Raw genomic sequence first — 23,690 nt, 5'->3', positions numbered from 1 at the left:
ATGTTTTTGCCTTCAAGAGCCTGATACTGTTGAGCATCTGTCATGTTTTCACTCACATCACAGTTTTGGCTGAATCTGCAAAATCGAAAATGAATAATATTCCATCCTGGACTCACTCCACATTTTTAGTTTACACGGATGATCTCTCAGACGTATTTAGTTACATGTGCTCCCATTCAAGGGTAGAAAAGTAGCATACATTTAGAAATGAGAAGTATATGCAAATAGTCCTCTGCAACAGTATGATTCAGTTGGGTGCTGAGTCAAAAGCTGGTTAGAGCAGGTTGGGGGTTCGATCCCCGGTCCTTGAGTAAGACCCCACTGTTCCACCATGCCGCCTTAGGCACTGACACGAGTTAGAAGAACAAACATTTTTACGTTGTGTGACAAGACCCCTAAGTTGCTCCCGTGAGTGAGCGAATAGGTGAATGAGAACTGATCTGTAAAGGGCTTTGGGAACCGTGAAGGTTGAAAAGCGCCATATAAGTGAGCTTTAAGAGATTTGTGATACCAGACAGATATTTATTTACAATACAATCAAGGATCCCAAAGGCTGTAAGTACCTAAAACACTTAGGTACCTAGGCTTATGTTTTCCTACACCCTAAAATGAATTCCTGAGAGTTAATATCCAAATGTAAGCAGACGTCTGACACAGAATTTTATCTAAAACCAGTAGTGTGCTCATCTCTATCACGAGGCACATTTCTTCCTGAAATTAGAGTAAAAGGAGAGAGAGAGAGTACAGGCCATCCAACATCCAACCTAATCTTGGAAAAGATTAAAAATGAATATAGAAATTTTGAAATGCACTCAATGATATTGTCACACTTCCCACCTGGTCTCAGACACACAGTACATCAATGAAACCCCTTCATATTCGATGTAAGCAAGCACGGAAGTTAATGGATAAAAAAAAAACATAATTCTCATCACCTTGCAATATGGTTAAAATTCTCTGTTTATGCCCAGAGTTAACCTTTAAATGGCTTAATAAGTAGTGCTCGTAAATCACTGGGTGTATGCACGCTGCAGTCTACCGATACTGCAAAGGGTATCACTGTTTGCTTGTAGTTTCTGAAGGTTGAGAATATGCTTTGTTATTATCAACAGATAGAGCTTAAAGCTTTTTTTTCTTGATAGCTGATAGGGAAATCCTTCAAACCAGAGACTGGCTTGGACAGATACCATAAGTTGCAGCCATATGGGCAGCAGGACTGTCAAAAATATCTAAGACTGGCTGTGTGGCATCAAAAGTCATATCTGCTTTGTTGCATTACACCTCAGTCTGGAAGTCAGATCTGACTTCTCCCTGCATTTTGAGACTGAGACCATTTTTCATCAATTCCTGTCTTTTGTTTCTTTTTGTCCATATCAGTTTTACTTGAATCAATAAAGGACATTGGCTTTTACGTGCAGGGTAAGGTTGATTTCCAAAACCTACAATATCTGTACAGAGCCCACGGTAGAATTTCAGAATCATAGAGGTGTCAGTCCAAAGATAAAGCTGTTGGGTTTTAGGGTTTTGACAGTATCAGTGACGCGAAAGTGATCTTGGCGTGAGCATGTTGAATGAATCCCCCCAGCAGCCCCCTGTGGGACCTACTGGGTGATTGCATGTATTCTGGGTTGCACTGCAGGAGATCATATCTCAGACCGGCTATCCCTTGAAACAAATCCGATAGACTGCTGTGAACAGAGGGAACCTGGAAATCAGAATCAGAATCAGAATCAGAAACTGTTTATTGCCAAGTAACATACATTACAAGGAATTTGCTGTGGTCTGAAGGTGCTATTGTTTTGATAACAAATAAGTAGAATATAAAAGCTAAAATAAGAATAAGAATAAAAATAAAAACAAGATAAGATAAATAACAACAGTGCAGTGACCAGAATAAAGTAAAGAGACCAGAATAAAGTAAAGGACCAGAATAAAGTAGAGGATGGATAGAGTCAGACAAGACGCTGGAGGGGGAATGAGAGGGAGCAGCGGACATTAGAAGCGTGATGAAGCATGCAAGAGCACTGGCGGATCAAATCTGCTGTGTCAGAGGCCCTGTACACACCTGGCATTAACATGTGTCTCGAGTGACCACTTTGTGATCAGATCTCACTTTCCAGAGCAGCCAGAGGACATCAGGCAGCGTGTTTTGTGTGCACTACATCCGCAAGAATTTATTTTGCTCATTGTTGTGGCTTCCTCTTGTTGTTCCACGAGTTAATGCAAATGAGTGCGTACTTTGCTTACACAGAGGATGTCAGCTGAGTAGGCAGCCCTTCAATGTGGCCCAGGACGCTTTTGCGCACATACTGCGAAAAGAATGCGACCGTATGTGGCCCAGACCACCTCCGAATGTGGTCTGAGCGATTGGATCTCAATGTGTCCTCAATGCGTCTTGGGTGCGTTCACTCCTGGTATTAGAGCTGTCCGTCTTTGATCGGCTCACCGAGGACGCATGTTAATGCCAGATGAGAACAGGGGCCAAAGCCTCACCCACTTTAAAGGCCAAATTTATATTCATCAAGATGACAACATCAATATCAATGTTATATGCAACTGGTCATACTATAATTCATCCACACAAGGGCTGCAGCTAACGATTATTATGAAAATAATCATTATCGATTAATTGTTATTGTTTAACCTATGAAATGCCAAAAAAATATAACTAAATTGTCCATCATTTCTCAGAGGGGACGTCTTCAAATGTATTAAAACCCATTGGTATTCAGATAACAATGACAACAGAGAAAAGAGAGAAAACCAGAAGACATTCACATTGGACAAAGTAAAACAAGGAAGTGTTTGGCATTTAATGATTAAGAAATACCTTGAAATTGTCGACAATTTGAATAGCAGTTTTTATTATTTCAGCACTTGTCCACGCACATAAATCTAAATGAGTGAGCCAACATGAGAAAACGCATATGTATGAAAACATGTATTTATTGTTATTTAATTCAATGTATCATTATATTGAAAAGACTGAAAATGATTTTCAGAGTTTGTTGAATATTGTGCACTGTTGGTGTGGCGAATGGAGATTGAAGATAAAGATAAAACTCGGGTTATGCATTTCAGGAAGAAGGGAGAGTGACTTCAAGTTATTGACGGTTTAAATGTCACGTACGCTGAGCATTACAAATACTTAGGAGTTACTCTAGATGACCATCTTACCTTTGAAGAATGAATGAAAGTTTTTACAGACTCTGCAGGTAGGGCACTGGGAGCTGTCCTAAAAACCTAGATCAGTTGTATAAATCTGTCCGTCCTATTTTAGACTATGGTGCAGGGGTCTGGTGTTATTAAAAGCAAACAAAATGTGACACAGTTCAGAACAGAGCTATGTGTTTTTGGGTGTGCATGAAAAAATGGCCCCAAAACTTGCAGCATGTGGTGACGCGGGATGGGAGCCATGTCTGGCATGTGGGTGACATGTTGCGTTTGTGGAATAGGGCTTTATGCAGGAACTTTGATAATGAAATCCTGCACTCTGCGACAATGAGTAATGAGGAGGAGTCAAATACCAATGGACAGCTCCTGCAATCATGGCCGTCGCAGGATCAGGACCTTGACAGCGGTTGTGACACTTTATAGTTTGTAATGTTAAAGAGCTCCAACAGTTTAAAATGTACAATTAACTCCATAATCTGTGTCCAATGTTCTAAAGTGGTCTGTTAAAATTTGTTGTACGTTTGAAAAAAAAATCATATTTATATATATATATATATATATATATATATATATATACGTGTGTATATATATACATATATATACTCACAATGAAAGATGTTAAAAATCGCCTGCTGTGACTGTTCTGCAGGAGAGGGGCCCACTGAGGTCAGAGCGGTACGGTGACGTAGGTACGGACGCCAACCTACCTAAGATCTGAACACAGCGCGAGCCAGACCACCTCCAGATGTGGTCAGGCAGATCCGATCACGTTCCGATAACGTCGCATTTACACCTTGCATTAACATTTTAACGGTTTTCCTTATCTGGATAACGTGTCCGGACACAGATTGCATTTTAATACCGGGTGTAAATGGGGTGTGAGAGGCTCAGGAATAGCTCCTTCCCTCTGGCCACGAGCATCCTAAATGAAGTCAATAAAGTTGTTCAGTTGTGCAGAATGTGTATTTATTCATCCCATTAGAAATAATTTAAAAACAAACAAAAATAACTGCAATTCTATTGCAATATGTTAGATTTCTTTCTGCATTCTTGCAATATGTTCTTGCTTCAATTAAAAAAAAACCCATAAAGTCATTACTCAAAAAAAAGACACAAGTGCAAAAAGGAAGAAAAGCAAAATTAGAAATAATATATTAAATAAATACCTCAATTGTGACAGGCCTGTTTATCAACCTAATGAAGACTCTGGGCACCAGAGGAAACACCTGGCATGTATTTCATCATCTGGCTGATAATCAGCACCAGTCTCCAAATGTCCAAACCTACATGTTTGGGAATTAGGAGACAAATAGGCTATACATGTTGAAAATAAAATAGGCCTATCCGTGCATAACACTTCCTGCTATTTTCGAGCTATCTGTTATTTCTAATATTATTGGAATTACAGCCCACAGTTTGGATGCTCTCAGCCTGTGATGTTCTCTAAGGTTTTACTGCATTATTGATTCCCTGTGGCTGAAGGGGGAGTATCCCGCGATAGGGGGTGGGGGTGGTGGGGGGTGGGGGGAGTGACCAACCCGGGATTTCCAAAATAAAAAAACGCAATAACGTCAGAGAGAGAGAGAGAGAGAGAGAGAGAGAGCACCGCAGTAAATTAGTCGAGATGTACCTCCACTCTGTCAACAGTGCCGGAGCAGGCTGGAATGGAGTGAAGCCCCACTTGTCTCCTGTTTCTCACTCTCTCGTCGCTTTGCCAAAATATCGCAGTAAACCTTTGTGTGCAGATCTTTCTCCTCTTGTTTAACGCTGAAGAGCATTCTCACTTCAGAGTGGAAACGAAGCAGCCCCAGGCGGCAGCGGCAGCAGCAGCAGCAGCAGCAGCATGAACCGGTCAGCGCGTCCGGAGAGCCCCGTTTGGAGGCACGAGCAGCGGGGCGGCCAGCACCACGGCCCGTCCGCAACGGACCACCGAGTGGGGTCCGGGACCGGGGACGGCGGCGCAGGGTCAGGCCCCTCGCACCAGAAAACCGCCCGCAGCAGGCGGCACCTGGAGGGGGTCCTGAAGAAATACACCAACCTGCTCCAGGGCTGGCAGAGCAGGTAGGTCACCGGGCTGACACAATGACAGACGTAGTGTGCTGTGATTCATTACGTCACACACTCAACTTGTGCTACGTGACATGTTCAGCTGTAGTTAGTTTTGTTTGGGGATTTGGAGATCAGAAATGTTGACGCTGTAGTTTATGTCGTTTTAATCTTATTCTTCGGATCTGAGCAGTTTGGGGCGTTTGTGACCGTGACATTCCTAATATACATTACAATAGTGTTCCACTAGATGGATTTGTTAAGCATTTGATGATCTTGATGATCTTCTCTCGTAAATGTTTCTTGTTGCTGACAATCCATTAGTGTGAGGACCCCAAAGAGGGCCATGTGTCCACTTATATTTTTGTAAAACAGTATTTCTCAAGAAGGAGAATCCATGCACAAAGGTCTAAAAGCAAAACTTTTTCAAAGCCTTTTCAATTTATTATATTTTATTGAATCAATTGACTTAACCCCCACCCCCAATCTCTCTGTGTGTGGTTAGAGAAGTCATATAAAAACAAGACAAATGCAGTGTATCTCTCTGAATTCAACGTCAATGTCAGCTTTTGAGGTCGCGTCACCAACCAACTTGGGGCAGCGTCCCACAAAATCTGTGGGAAATCTTTCCACTCATTCATCTGTATGTGCTTCCTTCCATTCGTTCTGTTAAAACATCTCCTCAGTGAGAGGTGAAATGTGTGGGGGTGGGAGTCCCAGAAACGCTGAATGAGTCATCCAGGATAAGGAAAGCCCTGCTCTCCTCTCCTGCATCTCAATACCCCTCCTCCTCGGCTCTCTCTGCTTCCCCCCTCTCTCTCACTCTCTCGCTGTCCCAGTGGATCGATAGGAAAAGCATCCAAACGTGTAATGAGCTCCATGATCACACTCTGACAGTGTATACTTACTTACACACACACACACACGCTCACACACACACACACACACACACTACTGTACTCGACTCATGCACTCAGAGACATTAGAGAAACTAGAGTTTGAGTGTATGTGTGTGAATGTGTGTACACTAGTGTGCGTCAGCAGGTTGTGTATGCGTGTTTGAATATGCTATGAATATCTCCATTCTTTACAAAGCCCTGATCTGTGCTGTCATTTTGCGTTCTGTCAGAGCGAGCTGAGCCTAGAGAGACGACGTATCTTGTATTTGTATCACCGCACTTGTGACTTTATTGTTGTTCTCAGTCTGTCATTGGGGATTTAGTTGTTGTTATTTGCTGTGACAAGACAATATATGCCCGAGAGTCATAGCTGCTTTCAGTATGGCTGCCAAACGCACCTTCTTTATTAACAACGTAGTCTTTGGAAGTCTTCTTCAGTTTGATTGCTAGACCTGCACAGCAGCTTTATGTTTCTTTTCTTTTTTTTCTTTCCGTTTTTATATTGGTGCAAATTGACAAAACCTTAAATAAGGACTACACAGATATAAAGACAGACAGAGGGTGACACACAAAGCATACTATATACACTCCATAACTTAGGGTTCAGTGTCTTGCTCAAGGACACTTCGACATGACGGGGGCAACCCCGAACCCCCAAACCGCTCTAACCAGCTTTTCTTCCCGTGCAACAGTGCTAACCAGTTTATGGAGTAATCTGAAATTTAAAAATGTAGAGTGCGTATGAGTTTAAAGACTTCTGCGGCGTTGAGGGGTTTGTTATGGATAAAAGGATGTTGTCTGCATATAAACGGATTTTGTGGTGAAAATATCTTGTTTGTATACCTGTAATACAGTTGTGTTGGCGTATTGCAGCTGCAAGGGGATCAATGAAAATGGCAAACAATAATGGAGAGAGAAGACATCCTTGTCTTGTGTCCCCCTGAACATGTAGATGGTGACTTATAGAGAGATTTGATCTATTGAATTGACCACTCACCCAAACTAAATCTCTCTAGCGTAATGTAAAGGTATGTCCAGTTAACTTTATCAAAGGCCTTTTCGGCATCAATGTTGGTATTGAAATGGTTTCTTTGAGATATACTGATTAGTTTGAATAAGCGTTGCATGTTGATGGATGAATATCTGCCCTTTTATCTGGATAGCACTGTGATTTTACAAAGTTCCAAATGATTTCTCTGAAAACCTATTCTAAACATTTTGTTGGCATACTATATGACATGTTTGTCACACAGTGGAGGAATTACAGTAATTCAAAACACTGTTTTTGACAGCTTGTGTGTGTTGTCAGAGGGCAAAGTTTGAACTGGACACAGAAGTTAGATGTTTTCTACTGTTGGATGTGAGTTTTTAAAATTGTATGTAAAGATTTTGAAGTCATGGATTGTCTAGAGATTGGGCCTAACCAATTGAGAAAAACTGTATTTAATTCTGCACCAAATCACCACTACAAAAATGCTTCATGTTTGCTTTAGGGCTGCCAATTCATGTGTACACGGAAAATATCATATCATATTTGAGGTTGGAACCATTAAATGGCATTTTTGCTTAAAAAGTGACTTCATTGATTTTATCTAAATATTTGATGATTCATTTTCTGTCAATTGACTAATCATGTAATACTGGTTAAGGTTATGTTCAGGAAACTAAAACTACTTAGTTCAAGTTCGGGAAAGATCTAGGCTTTAGCTAAAAACAACTTCTTTGTTAAGTTTAGGGATTCTTTGTTGTCATCATTATAAGAATAAATACTCAAGATAAGGGAACATTCATTCAAACCAATGTTGAGGAAATTGGAAATGAACAGTCTTCTGTGTCTAATTCACACACTTTGTTGCCTACCTTTGAAGCTCTGTGAGTTTATAACTATGGCTCACTACTTTTTCCTTTGCTTGTGGCAGACAACAGTCATAATTCCCACAGCAACTCGGTTTTTAAAGGTTATAGGTTACATGAGGTCATAGTTAGGCATTTTGAACAAATGACGAGTTGATGACAACTATGCTCGTTACTGTAAGTCTAAACCTTAGTGAGTACAAAGCCAATAAGAGTAATTTATCAAAACACCTGTTCAACAAGCAAAAACTTGCAGAAAACTGACATTTTCAACCGCTTTGTTTGCCAGTGCAGCACGGGTATGTCTTAGCCATAGTGTGCTCATTAAGCTAACAGCAAATTGTTATGAACTACCTAAAACGAAAGCTGGATGTAGCCTAACTGTTCAGCCCATACACTGTATATGAAGATGGACGACATGACAGCTCCCCAAAAGTGAAGCCAAAACATCTCGATCGCCCCCTGGTGGCTGGCCAAACTAAAAAATCAAGTCAAATAGTCAAATATATTTTTCCAAAAGATGCTTTTTGTCATTTTAGGGTAGTTCTTATCACGCTGATGCTTGTTCAAGTGTTAACTTTTCTGACAAGTTTGGTTTTAAGTAGTTATTTGGTGCTATAAAAAGGGGGTGAAACGTCATGATTGACAGCTGTGATTGACTGTGGCGAATCCCCATTCCCCACGGAAATCGGTTGGGTTGAGTGAAGGCAACGTCAGACTGAAGATGGAAATGGAGTGTAACAAGTTGACAGTTCTGTCTGATATCAGGCAAGTGGCACCTAAAATCTTAATTTTGTGCTAAGAGACAGTCAAATATCACTTTATCTTTTTACTTTTTGAGTTTGGCCCTCTCTGTCCGACCTTTTTGCCAGTTGCTCTGTCCCAATCTTTCCATCTCATGTTCCTTTTTTCAACCGTCTCCTTATTTCTCTCTCCGACAGATATTTTGTACTGGACCCAGAGGTCGGTCAACTCCAATATTATCTGAATGAAGTCAGTAAAAGCCAGCATCCTCCCCGAGGGTCTCTGCCTCTCCTTGGGGCAATGGTGATCTCCGGCGATGAGTTTCCCTACATGTTTACCATTCAATCCACTACAGGGGATTCCTACAAACTCAGAGGTAAGAGAATGTCTTCATGAACTATTATGAAAACTCTTGCTTGTTGAAATCCAGAGGATGGATATTATACAACTATATACACTGTGACAAGCTTAATGTAAATTTGGAATTTTATTATACCACAGAAGTGGACACTCTGTTGTACTTGAGGATGGTTAGTAGTGTGAGTGGGAAGGATGGACCAGCATGCAGGCGTTGATTTTTCAAACAAAGGACATTTTTTCAGACTGGCCACAAAAAGGAAAAAACATAAACCATTTGATTAGGTTTGTCACTCAGGGTCCTCTGTAGATATTTAGTAGGAAAAACCGTCACAGTTTGTTGTCTTCCACAGTCTTTACCCTGGTCAACTGCTGTCTATGGCCAATCAGGCAGGATCTCTGGAATTAGTGCCAGGTGACATCGATCTCCCCTCAATTGGAGCTAAATGACACTCAATACTTTGGGCAAAAATAGAAGAAGCATAATCAAAACATACGCATTATTAGTGAAGATTGTTGTTGATTGATTGACAAGTAAACATTCCCTTCTTTGGAAATGACTAACATTAAAATAGAAAGCAGTTACCCACCAATTCATTTTAAGGGGGAAATGTATTCCTTCTTAAAGGGTCAGGGAGTTAAAGTCCTCCTCCCACAAAAAAAAACCCTGCGTAAGCAGAAAGACTAAACAAGTGAACAAGCATTTCTCACATCACATCACAAGTTCACAGATCTTATAAATGTTGATCAGATGAGCGAGAGGAATGTGCACCTTCCTCCCAGCATACATACCAACATTAACATAAGGAAATCACATTTCAGGAGTGGAGAATAGTTTGCATGACTGAAGCTTTAAAAATAGTTCCTCCTTGCAACTAGAGTAGTGTCATGCTGACAGAACTTTGAAGAAAAAGCAGTCATCAACCTGTGATAGATTGCTTTTTCAAGCAAGTTTTAAGTCTTTGCAGGTTGATTTCTGTAGCGTTCTGAGCAAGTGGACGTAGCCACTGTGACTTCACCCATTGGTTTGTGGACTAGCGTTTTGAAGCCTCGAGTTTGACATTTTGGACGTCTTTGCAGAACTTCTTTTTGCAACCAGTGGAGTCGCCTCCTGCTGGCCATTAGAAAGAATGCAGGTTTAAGGCACTTCCGCATTGGCTTCACTTTTCAGAACCGGAGGTTGGTGCTTGGTTTTGAGATGTCGCTCTGCACTGCAGAGTTCACACACAACTCTACCAACTGCTACCTTCAGAAGTTCTCTGATGACTCTGCAATTGTCGGCCTCATCACAGATGGGGGCAACAGGGAATACAGAGAACCAACCCAGGACTTTGTGGACTGGTACCGCCGGAACCGCCTCCACATCAACACAGGGAAAACCAAAGAGATGGTGGTGGACTTCTGCCGGTGCAAATGCACCCCTCCCACACCAGTGAACATCCAGGGAATGAACATTGAGATGGTGAAATCTTATAAGTACCTGGGTGTTCACCTGAACAATAAACTGGACTGGACTGACAACATAATTGCACTGTACAAGAAGGGCCAGAGCAGACTCTATCTGCTCAGGAGACTCAGGTCTTTTGGAGTGCAGGGGCCACTCCTGAAGACCTTCTTTGACTCTGTGGTGGCATCAGCCATCTTTTATGGAGTGGTCTGCTGGGGCAGCAGCATCTCAGCTGCTGACAGGAAGAAACTAGACAGATTGATTAAGAAGGACAGCTCTGTTCTGGGATGCGCCCCCTGGACTCAGTGGAAGTGGTGGGAGAAAGGCGGATGATGGCTAAGCTATCATCCCTGAGGGAGAACATGTCCCACCCCATGCAGGACACTCTGGCAGCACTGGGCAGCTCCTTCAGTGACAGGCTGCTTCACCCGCGGTGTGTGAAGGAGAGGTACCGCTGGTCTTTCCTCCCGGCTGCAGTCAGGCTTTACAATCAGACCTGCTCCCAGTAGACCACGCACACCGGAATGGACAATCCACATACTCTGAATGTACAACAAATGGTGCAAAACCCACACCTCTATGAGCTTTTTTTATGATAACAGTCCTTATTGTTTTTATTTATTATATCTTGATTTTGTACTTATGTCTCTATTGCACTATCCTGTATGCTGCTGGAACAATGGAAACGTCCCTGCTGATGGATTAATACAAGATTATTTTACCTCTTATCTTAAATCCAGCTATCATTCCCAAATTCTGGCTGTTTGAACGGAGTTGCTCATCCTCCATAGTTTTGCTCTCTTGGCATTATTGCAGCTACATGTGCTCATTCACAAGCTGGATTCACTCACTTGTTCACTTACTATACATGTTCCTTTACATCTCGAGGAAGGAATTTAGATGGTTGACAGGTCTTTTCTGAGGAGCTCCAGGAGGCTTACTCTTTCCTTCGTCAAGTCCCCGGAAAAGAAAATGCTGCGTTCAGACGTCCATGGTGTTGAAAGATGCGCTTGGTAGGTGTGCTAATCGCTGAAATAATTGTCCCCATCCTTATGAAAATGCCTATGGGGCGTGCACATACATGCGCGTGTGTGCATGTGCGCGTCTACGAGCATGCGGTATATTTTAAGTGCCCCCGGTTTGAGGGTAGATGTCAGCATACTAGCCAGCCCTTAGGATTGTGGACAATACCTTGATGAAATTAAATCGAAAATTGCATGGTATGTTTTGAAGCATTCCCATGTGAATTTCTCTCAACAATGCAAAATGGCCACAGATGGGAATTTTGTAATGCATCAATGGTATTGTCCCTCCCACTCATTAGCATCTCAATAACATAACTCTTTGACGTTCAAGTTGTAGCTTTGCTCCCTGATGGAAAGGAAAGCAAAGTATAACACTCAGCAGCACAAGAGGGAGACTCTCTGTTAGCATAGCACGAGGTAGCCTTCAGGTCAGTACTTTTCTTTGAAGGGGCACTGGAGTGATTGCTGACGCTGTGCTGCAGAGTGTGCTTGTCATTTGTCTTTTAGCGCAGGGGAATTAAGTGTGAATGTCAGCAACTCTGCACACAGTGAAGAGGGAGACCAAGTCTTCCAGGGTTGTTACATGGTACATGCATAAACATTAAAGAAACGAAGGTACAATACAATACAGTTCACTACAGACCTACATACTCACAAAATGTAACTTTGGTCAAATATCTGTCTGCCATGGGCACTGCTGCTGTTATGAAACGTTGATCAGAGGTGAGTATCTACACAGAAGAGATGCCTCAATATGCCGTTATAAGAACTATGATCGTTCCCGGTTCTTGCAGCGCGTTGGTGGCCCTCCAACTGTTCTTAGAACTATGAAAAAGTCCCTCCGGTCTCTGGACCAAAGTAATTCTAAATGTAGAAACATGAACAAAATATTTCTCAATGCAAATAACGTTATTTGAACTATGTACATTTTTTTTGTTTTTGAGATATGCGTTTTTTATGAGCAGAGTGAAAAGGCGTTGAGCGCTCTGGGTGGTCCTCTGTTGCCCCTTCATCTCCAGTGGGGTTAAACAAAGATATATTGTTAGCACAAAAACAACTCTCTAAAAGAGCCACAGACTTGAACCAACAGCTGTCCTGCTGAAGTCTCCCTCTCATCTAATTTACAGAAATGGACACACGTCTTGTCCCGCACCTTAACTTCATCGGCCGACCAAACAAACATTCACCGGGGGGAAAAGCACACTTGGTTAGATTATTGTAATTAATTCTATTCAGGGTTAAGCCAAAAACCTGTCACGCCTCCAGCTGTTACAAAATGCAGCCGCTTGGCTTGCAACAAGAAATCATATCTCTCCCGTTTTAGCCTCCCTTTACTTGTTTACCAGTCAGTTTTCAGAATTGATTTGAAAATGTTACTGATTACCTTTTAAAGCGCTTCATGGTTTAGCTCCCAGTTATGTTGCTGAATTGCAGCCTCCGTATGAGCCAGGGCAGCGGGGTCCCGGCTCAAAACTAAAGGTGACCGGTGGCTTTTGTAGTCGGGGCCCCTCAGCTCTGGAACTCGCTGCCTGAGGATCTAAGGCTCGCAGAATCAGTGACATCTTTTAAATCAGTTCTCGGATCTTTTATTGAAACGTTTTTATTAATGCAAACTAACCATTTTTCTTCCACCTTGTCTTATTTGTTTAATGTTATTGCTTTTTTTTGTATTACTTATTTGATTTTCATTTTAGTCTTCCATGATTGTAATTGCTTGATTTTATTTTTTATTGCAGTCCTACAATCTACCTGGTTGAACCAGGTAGAGCACTGTAACTTTTACTTGAAGAGTGGTGCATAATTAAAGTTTATTGTTATTAAAGAGGGTGGGCAGGATGGTAATGTGGGCCAGGTAACGGTAATGAGGAAGATTTCACCCACAGTCTGATTCATTGATGTGGGCTTTTTAGGACACCAATGGAGCTCTATATATCTGGCTTTGGATACTTGTTAGTATGATCAGTTCGTTGCCAGTTTTGGATCTTTTCATGAAATTTGTTGACAATTAGAAAAATATAGAATAACAGCAGAACCTCCCCACAGTAGACGCACTGACAATAACTGGCGTAACGTTCAACGTGTAGGTTATTTCCTGGTTCAGGGACAGACGGCTGTCTCACGGCAGGAAACACTCACATTGACAATGTGTCTCTGTGCTCTTTTTCCTGTTAGCACTGGATGCTCAGCAGCAAGAGTTATGGATGACTCAACTACAGCTGTGTTCCCGACGCCACTCTGACAGCAACACCAAGGTATGTATACACACACACACACACACACACAGACACAGACACACACAAACTGTGACAGACAAATGCCCACAAAGCAATCATGCAAAACAAAGGTGAGCACCTTATGACCTTAAACTGTGCATTGATATCAAGACTCCATCCTCTTCTCTTCTCTGCCTCCTTATCGGATTACAGCTCTTCCAAATGTACAGGGAAGTGCGTGGCCAGGCAGACAGGTTTGGTTTGTGGACATAATGGAGCTGGACTACATTTCCATCCACCATATGTTCTGGTCCAACTGCTCATTACCACCAAGTTCATCTTGTTCAGCCTTTCAGTGCTACTTTTCTCAAACAGCTGAACCAACAGCAATGTCACTAATGGTTTGTGCACCCTGCCACTATTTTACACTTCCTGGTACATTAAAGGTAATGCTCACTCTTGGTTGTGATGTGTGCAGTGACATTAAAAGATTAGAGCATTTTGTCTCTTCTAAGTGGATGAGCCGCAGAAATACACACAAGCTGTGTGCTTTTGATGCTGTTGCTTTCTAACTACACCAAATTATCCAATTTCGCCCTGGCTTCATCTCACTGCTGAAAGCCTCCAAACAGCAACATCGGTTCAGTTCTATTCACACACAGTAAATCCAGCCTAATTCCTTTTTGCACATCTTGGTTAGTTTAAAGTGCTCCTGCCTGGGCTTTCACCAAAATGCGCCAGGTTTAGGTAAATACACTCTGTCAGTAACTTCAGAAATATGAATTTTCTAATGTACATTTTCCTGTTGCTGCTGTTGTTATAATGTCTGGCAGACTGGTATGTTTGGAAACCACAAGGCAGTTGCTCTGTCATTTAGCAACTGACTAATGGGTCTAGCTAAACCTGAGCTTGCAGGGGTTTAAAACGCAGCTGTATGCTAAACTGGACCTGATTGCTTTGTCAAATGGTAAATGATCTCACTTATATAGCGCTTTTCAATCTTCACGGTTCCCAAAGCGCTTTACAGCTAAGTCTCATTCACCCATTCACCCATTCACTCACTGATGGCGACCATGCTGGCCTCCATCGGGAGCAACTTAGGGTTCAGTGTCTTGCTCAAGGACACTTCGACATGACGGGGGGGGGGGGGGGGGGGCTGGGGTTCGAACCCCCAACCTGCTCTACCCTGCTCTACCTCCCGTGCGACAGTGCTAACCATGCCGCCCACTCAAAGGGAGCACAGGTTCAGCTGAACTGCAGCTTATATATATATACAGACACAGCTCTCAATTACATAAGGACCTCATCGCAATGGCCCTGGTACCCTATACTCTCTGGGGGACAAGAGGGTAAAGAGCTGGTCCACTGTTACAGGGCCAGGGCAGATTCAGCATTGTTCCTCCTGCATCTGAGGTTCGACAATCGGTCGGAGTAAACTTTCCCAGGGAGGCTGAGCAGTGTGATACCCAGAGATAATTAGAGCACAAACTCCTGTCCCCCTTTTTAAAAATGGGAACCACCACCCTGGTCTGCCACTCCACAGGCACTGTCCCAGACCTCCATGCAACACTGAGGAGGCTTGTCGGCCAACACAGCCCAACAATATCCAGAGCCTTCAGCATCTCAGGGCAAATCTCATGCCGAGGAGCTTCTTGACTATCTCAGCGACCTCTGCCAAAGATATGGATGGAGCTTCCCCCGTGTCTTCAAACTCTGCCTCCTCCACAGAGGATTCAATTCAATTCAATTCAATTTTGAATGTCAAATCACAACAAAAGTCCTCTCATGACACTTTACAAATAGAGCAGGTCTAGGCCGACTCTTTATAATGTTATTACAGAGACCCAGCAGTTCCCAACATGAGCAAGCACTTGGCAACAGTGGCAAGGAAAAACTTCCTTTAAAGCAGCACCCGCAGAACCAGACTCTAGGTGGGGGGTCATCTGCTTTGACTGGTTGGGTTGGAGAGAGAGAGAGAGAGAGAGAGAGAGAGAGAGAGAGAGAGAGAGAGAGACACAGACAGACTAATAACAGTAGTTACAGCTGTAATAATAACTGAAATATGACTAATAGTAGCAATAACAACTTTAATAATAACAGAACTATGACTAATAATAATAATTGTAGCAATGAGAGTCAAGCCTGTGTCGCCCAGGCGAACCAGGACCACGATCCACAGGAACCTGCGAGACGACAAAGCACAAAGAAACTCCGGGGAAGATATAAAGTTAGTAACATGCATTGGAGGGAGATGAATGTGTAAAGATGGAGAGGGAGAGGAGGAAAGCTCAGTGCATCATGGGAAGTCCCCCAGCAGTCTAGGCCTATAGAAGCATAACTAGGGGCTGGTCCAGGCAGGCCTGAGCCAGCCCTAACTATAAGCGCTCTCAAAAAGCAAAGTTTTAAGCCTATTCTTAAAAGTAGTATGTCTGCCTCCTGGACCCATCTGGGAGCTGATTCCACAGGAGAGGAGCTTGATAGCTGAAGGCTCTGGCTCCTATTCGATTTTTGGAGATTCTAGGAACCACAAGCCCCTGACGGGCACTGACAACCTTCTGGCCACAACTCCTAGCAGCAGTCTCCACAATGGAGGCTCTAAACATGGCCCACTCAGATTCCATGTCCCGAACTTCCCTGGTGATGCACGAAAAATTCTTCTGGAGGTGGGAGTTGAAGACCTCGCGGACAGGGGCCTAAGCCAGACGTTCCCAGTTCACCCTCACTATACATTTGGGTTTACCAGATCTGTCTGGCAGCCTCCCCTGCCAGCTCACCACTAGGTGGTGATCAGTTGACAGCTCTGCTCCTCTCTTCACCAGTGTCCAAGACATACAGCTGTAGATCTGATGATACGACCATAAAGTCGATCATCGATCTTTGACCTAGGGTGTTCTACAATTTCCCCCTGGGGATCAATAAAGTATTTCTGATTCTGATTCTGGTACCAGGTGCACTTATGAAAACCCTATGCTCAATCATTACAGCCAATCCATGACTAGTCCAATAACAGAGCACCGCTCAGGTTCAGATCAGGCAGGCCATTCCTCCCAATCACCCCCCTCCAGGTTTCTCCATCATCGCCCATGTGAGCGTTGAAGTCTTCCAGCAGAACTATAGAGGTGGCACCCTTTCCAGGACGCCACCCAGAGACTCCAAGAAGACTGGGTACTCCGAACTGCCGCTTAGTGCATAAGCAGTGAGGTGACATTCCACGTCCCTAGAACCAATCTATGATGCTGGGGGTCAGCACGCCTAAGACCCAGTCTTTGCCTGCCGCTCGGCTTGCAGTTCACCCAACCCCAATTCCTATACCTGCAGGTGGTGGGCCTCACAGGGTGGCGGCTCCATGTAATCGTTTTTTGTAATTCGGCACGAGATTTTGAATTTTGCAATTCATGATGACTAATGATTGTAAATGATATACAGATACCCATGGTGCCTAGGGGTTGCATTTTAATGACTTTGGTGATCCTTTGACTTTTCCTGTCGTTCCACCAGCAGGTCAAAATTTTCACTTACACTGTGCACAAAATTTGATACAGACGTTCATGGTTCCCAGACAGTGAATCCTACTGACTTTCACGTTCACGTTCCCCTCCATGATCCTTTGACCTTTTATCTAGTGCCATCAACAGATCAAGATTTTTGCCATTTAAACATTATACCTGCTTAACATCAGTTTGTTAGCTTCACTTTGTGAGCATGGTCTCACGCTGTTGCTACCAATTACATCAAGCACTGCTGTGCCTACGTACAGCCCCACATGCCGCTAGCATGGCTGTCGCCTCTTGCAGGACTAATAATACACTTTCTGCATCAGTGCCAAAGTTTTCTTAGTGGCCTACATATGAGCTCAAGTTGAAGAATTGATTTGTCAGCCTGACTACTGGCTCTTCAGTGTGCATTTAGGTTCAGGGAGCAGCTCATCAGCCTGCCTTTTGTGCATGTGATGAGTCATTCAGTGAAGATGTTGGAGTGTGCTTTTGCTTGTTTCCCCCCAGTTAACTGAGCCAGGTCTTCTAAATGCAAAGAAAGAGAGAGAGAGAGAGGCCAAGACATATTCATCTGCTGTTTGATCATTCACAACAGGTCAAAAAAGTTTTCTCAGACATCTAATGATAAATACGGTGATGCATATAGTATAACTACTTTATTCCATGTGTTTTTCTTGTAAAAGATAGAGCTGAGAAGAATGACAGACAGGGGTTTTAATTAAGTAACATCAGTAACATCTAGCCTGAACCTGTATTGGAGTACTCAATCATCAGGTTTTTAAGCACCCACTGTCACCTTTGGGTTGCCCACTCTTGCTCTAAACCAAAACTCATTGTTATTATTACATGACAGCTCAATCAGCTGTTTGACAAGGCTGGCTGGCAGATCTACGGAGATCACATCACAGTGGAATGGGTCAATGGGCACCTTTGCTTCTGACAGGCAACAGTTGTTGTTTGCACAATCGCAAGAGGTCACCTGTCAGGACAACGCCGTCGTGGGTGGCTTTACGCGTTTCAACAAACACGCTGTGAGATGTACTGGTGCATCTCCTTTTTCTGCTTGTGTGATTATTACATCTCCACTGTAGCTAACTACCACACTATTATAAAGCAATAAATCCTCCAGCAACATTCCACTCTCCAGTTGTGTCAGCAGGGTGGGAGACGGGCAGGGTTGCAGAGTGAGAGGTGGGGGTATGGCTGTCTCGTTTCCCTCTCCTGTGATTTGCTTTGTTACAGAGCAGTGAAAGGAAAAACACATACGAAGCACATGAAGGATACATTTTTTTTTTTTATGAAAGGGATTGCTCCCAGCAGAAACGATACAAAGTCTGCCCTTTCTCGGGCACCTGGAGAGTATCCTCAGAAACATAGAAAGGCTGGATATTATACCTGTGGGGGACACAGTATGGTAGGTCAGACTTAGGTTAGTTTAAGGTCGAGATGAAACAGCATTTTGAGAGCATCTAGCTTCCGTCGTGAAACAGGATAGGTAGGCGGGACATAATGTTGAGAGGAATTTGACTTGAATGATGAAAAGCGGACGCGTCATATCCGAAGTACCATGCTGTTGCTAGCTAGCTAACTCACGAATCTTCGCTCTGTACCGCTAAAAGTTGAAGATGGGTGGATGTCATGATAGTATTGGTTGAAACTGGTTCAAGCTTATGTAAGCACACGTCATATTTTGTTTTACACCAAAAAACATGATTGGATTTTGATATAAGAATAAAAAGAAATAGATTTTTTTGTCTTTTTTGACATTTATTGTTAAATAGGTGCATAATATGACTTGGGGATGTGATCTAAAAGTGTTAAAGAGGACTTTTTTCATTTCATCTTGACTTTAAGACAAAGTGTCTCACCAAGACAAGAAACATAACGTTTGCCCCAGTGGCCAACCGCAGCACTGCAACAACAACAAAAAACTCCTGCAGTTTAAAAAAGCATTTTTCTATTAGACGTCCGTCGTAAAATTGATGTCTCTAAAGCTGTTGACAGGATATCTCATATTATGTCCCCAGTCGAGGGGAACCTGAGACATAACATGATGTGCGACTCCCCACTCTCCCACTCCCAAGAGAGGCCAGCTGCGCAGTATTTTCAAATTTCAAAAATAGCAGTTTATTAACTTCAGAGTTAAGCAATGCCCAGAACAACAAACAAAAGTTCACTAATCAAAACCCTAAAACTTCCCTAACAAAAAAACATTTCAACAAATGACAATTCTTAAACCTAAACTCCTAATCCAAAAACAAGAGAGAGCCATCCACAGCAAACAACAGAAACAACAAAAGGGCTTCTCACTCCTACCAAACTGCTATTAGGTGCACAATTATTTACAGTGACCAAACAAATCCTAAGAGTACTCAAACAAACACAGTCGAAATCAGAATTAGACAATACCATATACACACACCAATGGCTGGTGTATTGTTGTCAGTGGAAGAGATGAAGAGAAAGGCTGATGTCATCCACTGGTCCAATCCTGCAGCAGCAATCCGTTCGAACACACCAATCACACACATACACACACTTCGAGAGAGGGAGGAGGGAGAGGTCTGCCACATCACATCATCAAAACAAATATGACCCAGGGTCAGAACACTCATACTGCAAACAAGGTAAATTATTACCCTTTGCATCATGGATATTTCAAACATGAAGTTTCATTTATTTCTTAAACTTCCTCCGAGCTTTGAAAAGCGGGCACTCAGTCTGAACAGCCCTACGTTCCAGTTTGAGTAACAGATTATGTTTAAAGGCGTATCAGGTGCCAAAAACGGCACAACTGTTTGTATAAAAAAGTTATTTTATCTTTCGTCGTGACAGTTGCAAGGTAAACAGTAGAAATATGACATTCATACACAGTAATCAACAAGGAATGTGCGCTTGCATGTATGTGATTGGTCAACGCAGCGCCTTGCTGGATGACATCGCATTGCATTGCAGCAACCTGGTTCAGCTTTTTTGCTGGACAACCCCGCGTTTTGTCTGAACCCGCATGGCGGACTGCCCCCATTCAAATGAAAGAATTTTCACGCAGGGCTGAATGTGGCCTAACACAGGCCGCCTCATGCGTCTGGGGCAAATGGGATAGCTATTCAACATTGTCTCGCTCATTAGTCCCCCCATGTAACTCACCCATTTTGGATTGTTGTACTGCAGTTATTCTGGGATTTTTGGTTGTTACCAAACAGCGTCGGGCACATTACCGCCACCCTCTGGACTGGAGCAGGTTCAAATCAGGGTGATTTGTATGTATCGCAAGACAACTAAGATGGATGTAATCAGACTTATGATGTGGCTAACAGAGATGCATACATTATGTGACAGAATGTAAAACAATTTATACGAGATAAAGAACGGTATGTTATTCTGTGTGTAGTCTAGCATCATTGTTCCCTTCTGAGAACCACACACACACACAAGTACCAAATGTTTAAGCTGCTAATAATGAAAGGAAGAGTTTGAGTGTATTGTATCTGAGGCAGTGTGTGTGTGTGTGTGTGTGTGTGTGTGTGTTTGCTTACATGGTTTGAACTGTGATAGCATTGCATCTTGTAATAACTCTTCTCTTGCTTCTTCATCAACAAGCACTGATGACTCACCCTCCCTTGCGAGCGACATGTGAGTGAGGCTGTGTGTTTGTATGTGTGAGAGTGTCTGGGTGTGATAGGCAATGCATGGAAATACATACTTGAGTCTCTTTATATGTCTGCATCTTAGCCAGCATACATATATATATCCTGTGTTTGTATTTCTGTCCTTTCAAGAGAGGGTCCTTACCAACAGTATTGGTCATCTGTTAAAACACTACAACCACAACAACCTATGTTTACCTTTTTTCCCTAATAAGTAAACTCTTGGGGTCATGTGAATAATGCCAGACAGTCCGTTTCTTTTAACTATGACCAGGATCTTTGCCTAACCTCGACCAAGTACCTAAGTACATAAGTAGCCAAGTACAGAACTACAACTAGTATGTGGACGACACTTTCAACAAGCACTGCTCAACAGCTTCATCTAGCACATCAAGTTTACATGACAACAGAAAGAGGGTGGCAGCTGTCGACAGTGATTATTCCATCAGATGCTGGCTTGACCCTCAAGAGTTGATTTCTGGAAGCAGTGAGTTCGGAGACCAGAATGACGAGAAGCAGAGATCAGTCAGAACGTTCCAAAGTTTAATGAATCACGCTGAATAATCAGAAGCACGCCACTCAAACGCAAGGCTTAAGCAGATGCATTTCAGGACAGATAAGAAAGGAATGTCTGGGAACAAAGAGGCAGTTATATTATAATATGTCAAGGTTGTGAAAAGATGGGATGAGACGGAAGACAGAGCAGTGCAAATATAGAGGAAAAGGCTATGCTGAGGGAGCAGGGAGTGATGAGAACTGACAGGGAGAGTTTTTCCCATTCCATGGTTGGACCATGTTTCCGTTACCCAGAGTACAAAACAAAGAATCATTTCCCAATGACATAGACACGACTTTTCCCTTCTCACATGTGATTCTGTTTTGTCCAAATAACTTGTCCCATATGAGTATTTACAACATATATGATATCAATCTTGTCAACTTTAAAAGGTCCCAAGGGAGTATTAGTAACTTCCCAATTAAGCCTTGGCGTGAGCTAGTTTCTTTATGAGTTATACTGTATGTGTATCTTCTGCTGTACACCTTGCTAAACGCAGTTGTATCAGGGTGTCATAAACGCATTATGTCTATTCACCCAGTGTCCTCAGTGTCAGTTGAGAAGGAGACTGGCGTTAGGGTTTGAAACCTCAGTTGAGTCAGCTCTTGAATGGGTTGTGTGGAGGATTCCTTCTTCTGTGTTAAATTCAATTTCTCAGTTGGGGCGACTGCATAATCACCTAAAGCTGTGTCCATGTCGCCTGGAAGACAAGGACCCCCTTTTCTCTGCAACCAAGGAGTTTTGAATGACCGTCCCATAAGAGATATTGGAGATTTTAGTAGTGACATTTGGAGTCATTTCTTTTCTTAGCTAGGACAGCAGGCATCATTTCTACCCAAGATTTACTTGTATCTATCATAGCTTTAGTCAGCTTTCTTTTAATAGTGCTGTTCATTCTCTCCAATACGCCAGATGACTGAGGATGGAAAGGAATGGGAAATCTCCAATCAATGGAGAGATATTTACATAGTTATTCCTTTGTTTCTATTTGTCATGATTGGTATTCCGTATCTTTAAATTTTTACCACTGTTCTAGCATTTTCTCTTGAGCATGGAAAAGCTTCTACCCATTTGGTGAACTGATCCACTTTAACTAACAAGTCTTCCTTTGAGGAATGCCTATGTGTGAAATCTAAGTGGACCACCAGGTGGTGGTAGAGAGTCATGTGACGCTGGCTGTCTTGTTGCATTTACTCTAGCACAGGTTAGACATGGTAAGCTTTACTGTTGCGGAAACCTTTGGAATAGAAAAATGCTGTTTAATGAGCCCTATCACTCCTCTTTGTCTGACATGAAAAACACCAAGAATATGCCAAATACACTTTATGCAGTTACAGGCACATAGAGACACCGACACAAACAGAGAGACAGACAAACAGACAGGCAGAGATGTATAGCAACACCAGTAATAGCCAAAACAACTATAATAATAATGGATAGCTGAAGGCTCTGGCTCCTATTCGATTTTTGGAGAGAGGAGCTTGGTAGCTGAAGGCTCTGGCTCCCATTCTACTTTTGGAGACTCTAGGAACCACAAGCAACCCTGCATTCTGGGGGTGCAGTGCTCTAGTGGGGTAATAGGGTACTATGAGCTCTTTAAGATATGATGGTGCCTGACCAGTAAGAACTTTGTAGGTGAGGAGAACGATTTTAAACTGTATTCTAAATTTTACAGGGAGCCAGTGCAGAGATGCAGGGAGCCAGTGCAGAGATGCTAATACTGATTAGCATCTCAGCATCTCTGCATCTCTAATATGATCTATTTTCCTGGTTCCTGTCAGTACACGTGCCACAGCATTCTGGATCAACTGGAGAGTCTTAAGGGGCAGCCTGATAATAAAGAATAGCAATAAAAGATAACTCAGAGATTCCTTGGTGCTGGAGGCCAGGGCAATGCCATCCAGAGTAACTATATCTTTAGATAATGTGTTTCGGAGGTGTTCGGGGCCAAGTACAATAACTTCAGTCTTGTCTGAGTTTAACTTCAGATAATTTCAGGTCATCCAGGTTTTTATGTCCTCAAGTAAATGGTAAATGATCTCACTTATATAGCGCTTTTCAACCTTTACGGTTCCCAAAGCGCTTTACAGCTAAGTCTCATTCACCCATTCACTCACACATTCACACACCAATGGCGACCGAGCTGCCATGCAAGGTGCTGGTCTCCATCGGGAGACTTAGGGTTCAGTGTCTTGCTCAAGGACACTTCGACATGACGGGGACAGCCTGTGCTA

At 42.8% G+C, this 23,690-nt stretch overlaps 1 protein-coding gene across 1 annotated transcript in view; it reads left to right on the top strand.

Annotated features, from left to right (window-relative positions):
- Positions 1 to 4,798: 4,798 nt before the first annotated feature.
- LOC139290805 (oxysterol-binding protein-related protein 10-like) overlaps positions 4,799 to 23,690 on the top strand; it is a 73,150-nt gene continuing 54,258 nt past the window's right edge. Inside the window, exons 1-4 of the mRNA XM_070912668.1 lie at positions 4,799 to 4,843; positions 4,964 to 5,235; positions 8,915 to 9,093; positions 13,719 to 13,798. Coding sequence (XP_070768769.1) covers positions 4,799 to 4,843; positions 4,964 to 5,235; positions 8,915 to 9,093; positions 13,719 to 13,798 — 576 coding nt within the window. The remainder of the gene's footprint in view (positions 4,844 to 4,963; positions 5,236 to 8,914; positions 9,094 to 13,718; positions 13,799 to 23,690) is intronic.

The sequence above is a fragment of the Enoplosus armatus genome, chromosome 9, assembly GCF_043641665.1.
Source record: "Enoplosus armatus isolate fEnoArm2 chromosome 9, fEnoArm2.hap1, whole genome shotgun sequence".
Taxonomy (NCBI): Eukaryota; Metazoa; Chordata; class Actinopteri; order Centrarchiformes; family Enoplosidae; genus Enoplosus; species Enoplosus armatus.
The sequence above is the reverse complement of the archived record's forward strand: the minus strand, read 5'-3'. Positions and strand labels throughout refer to the sequence as shown.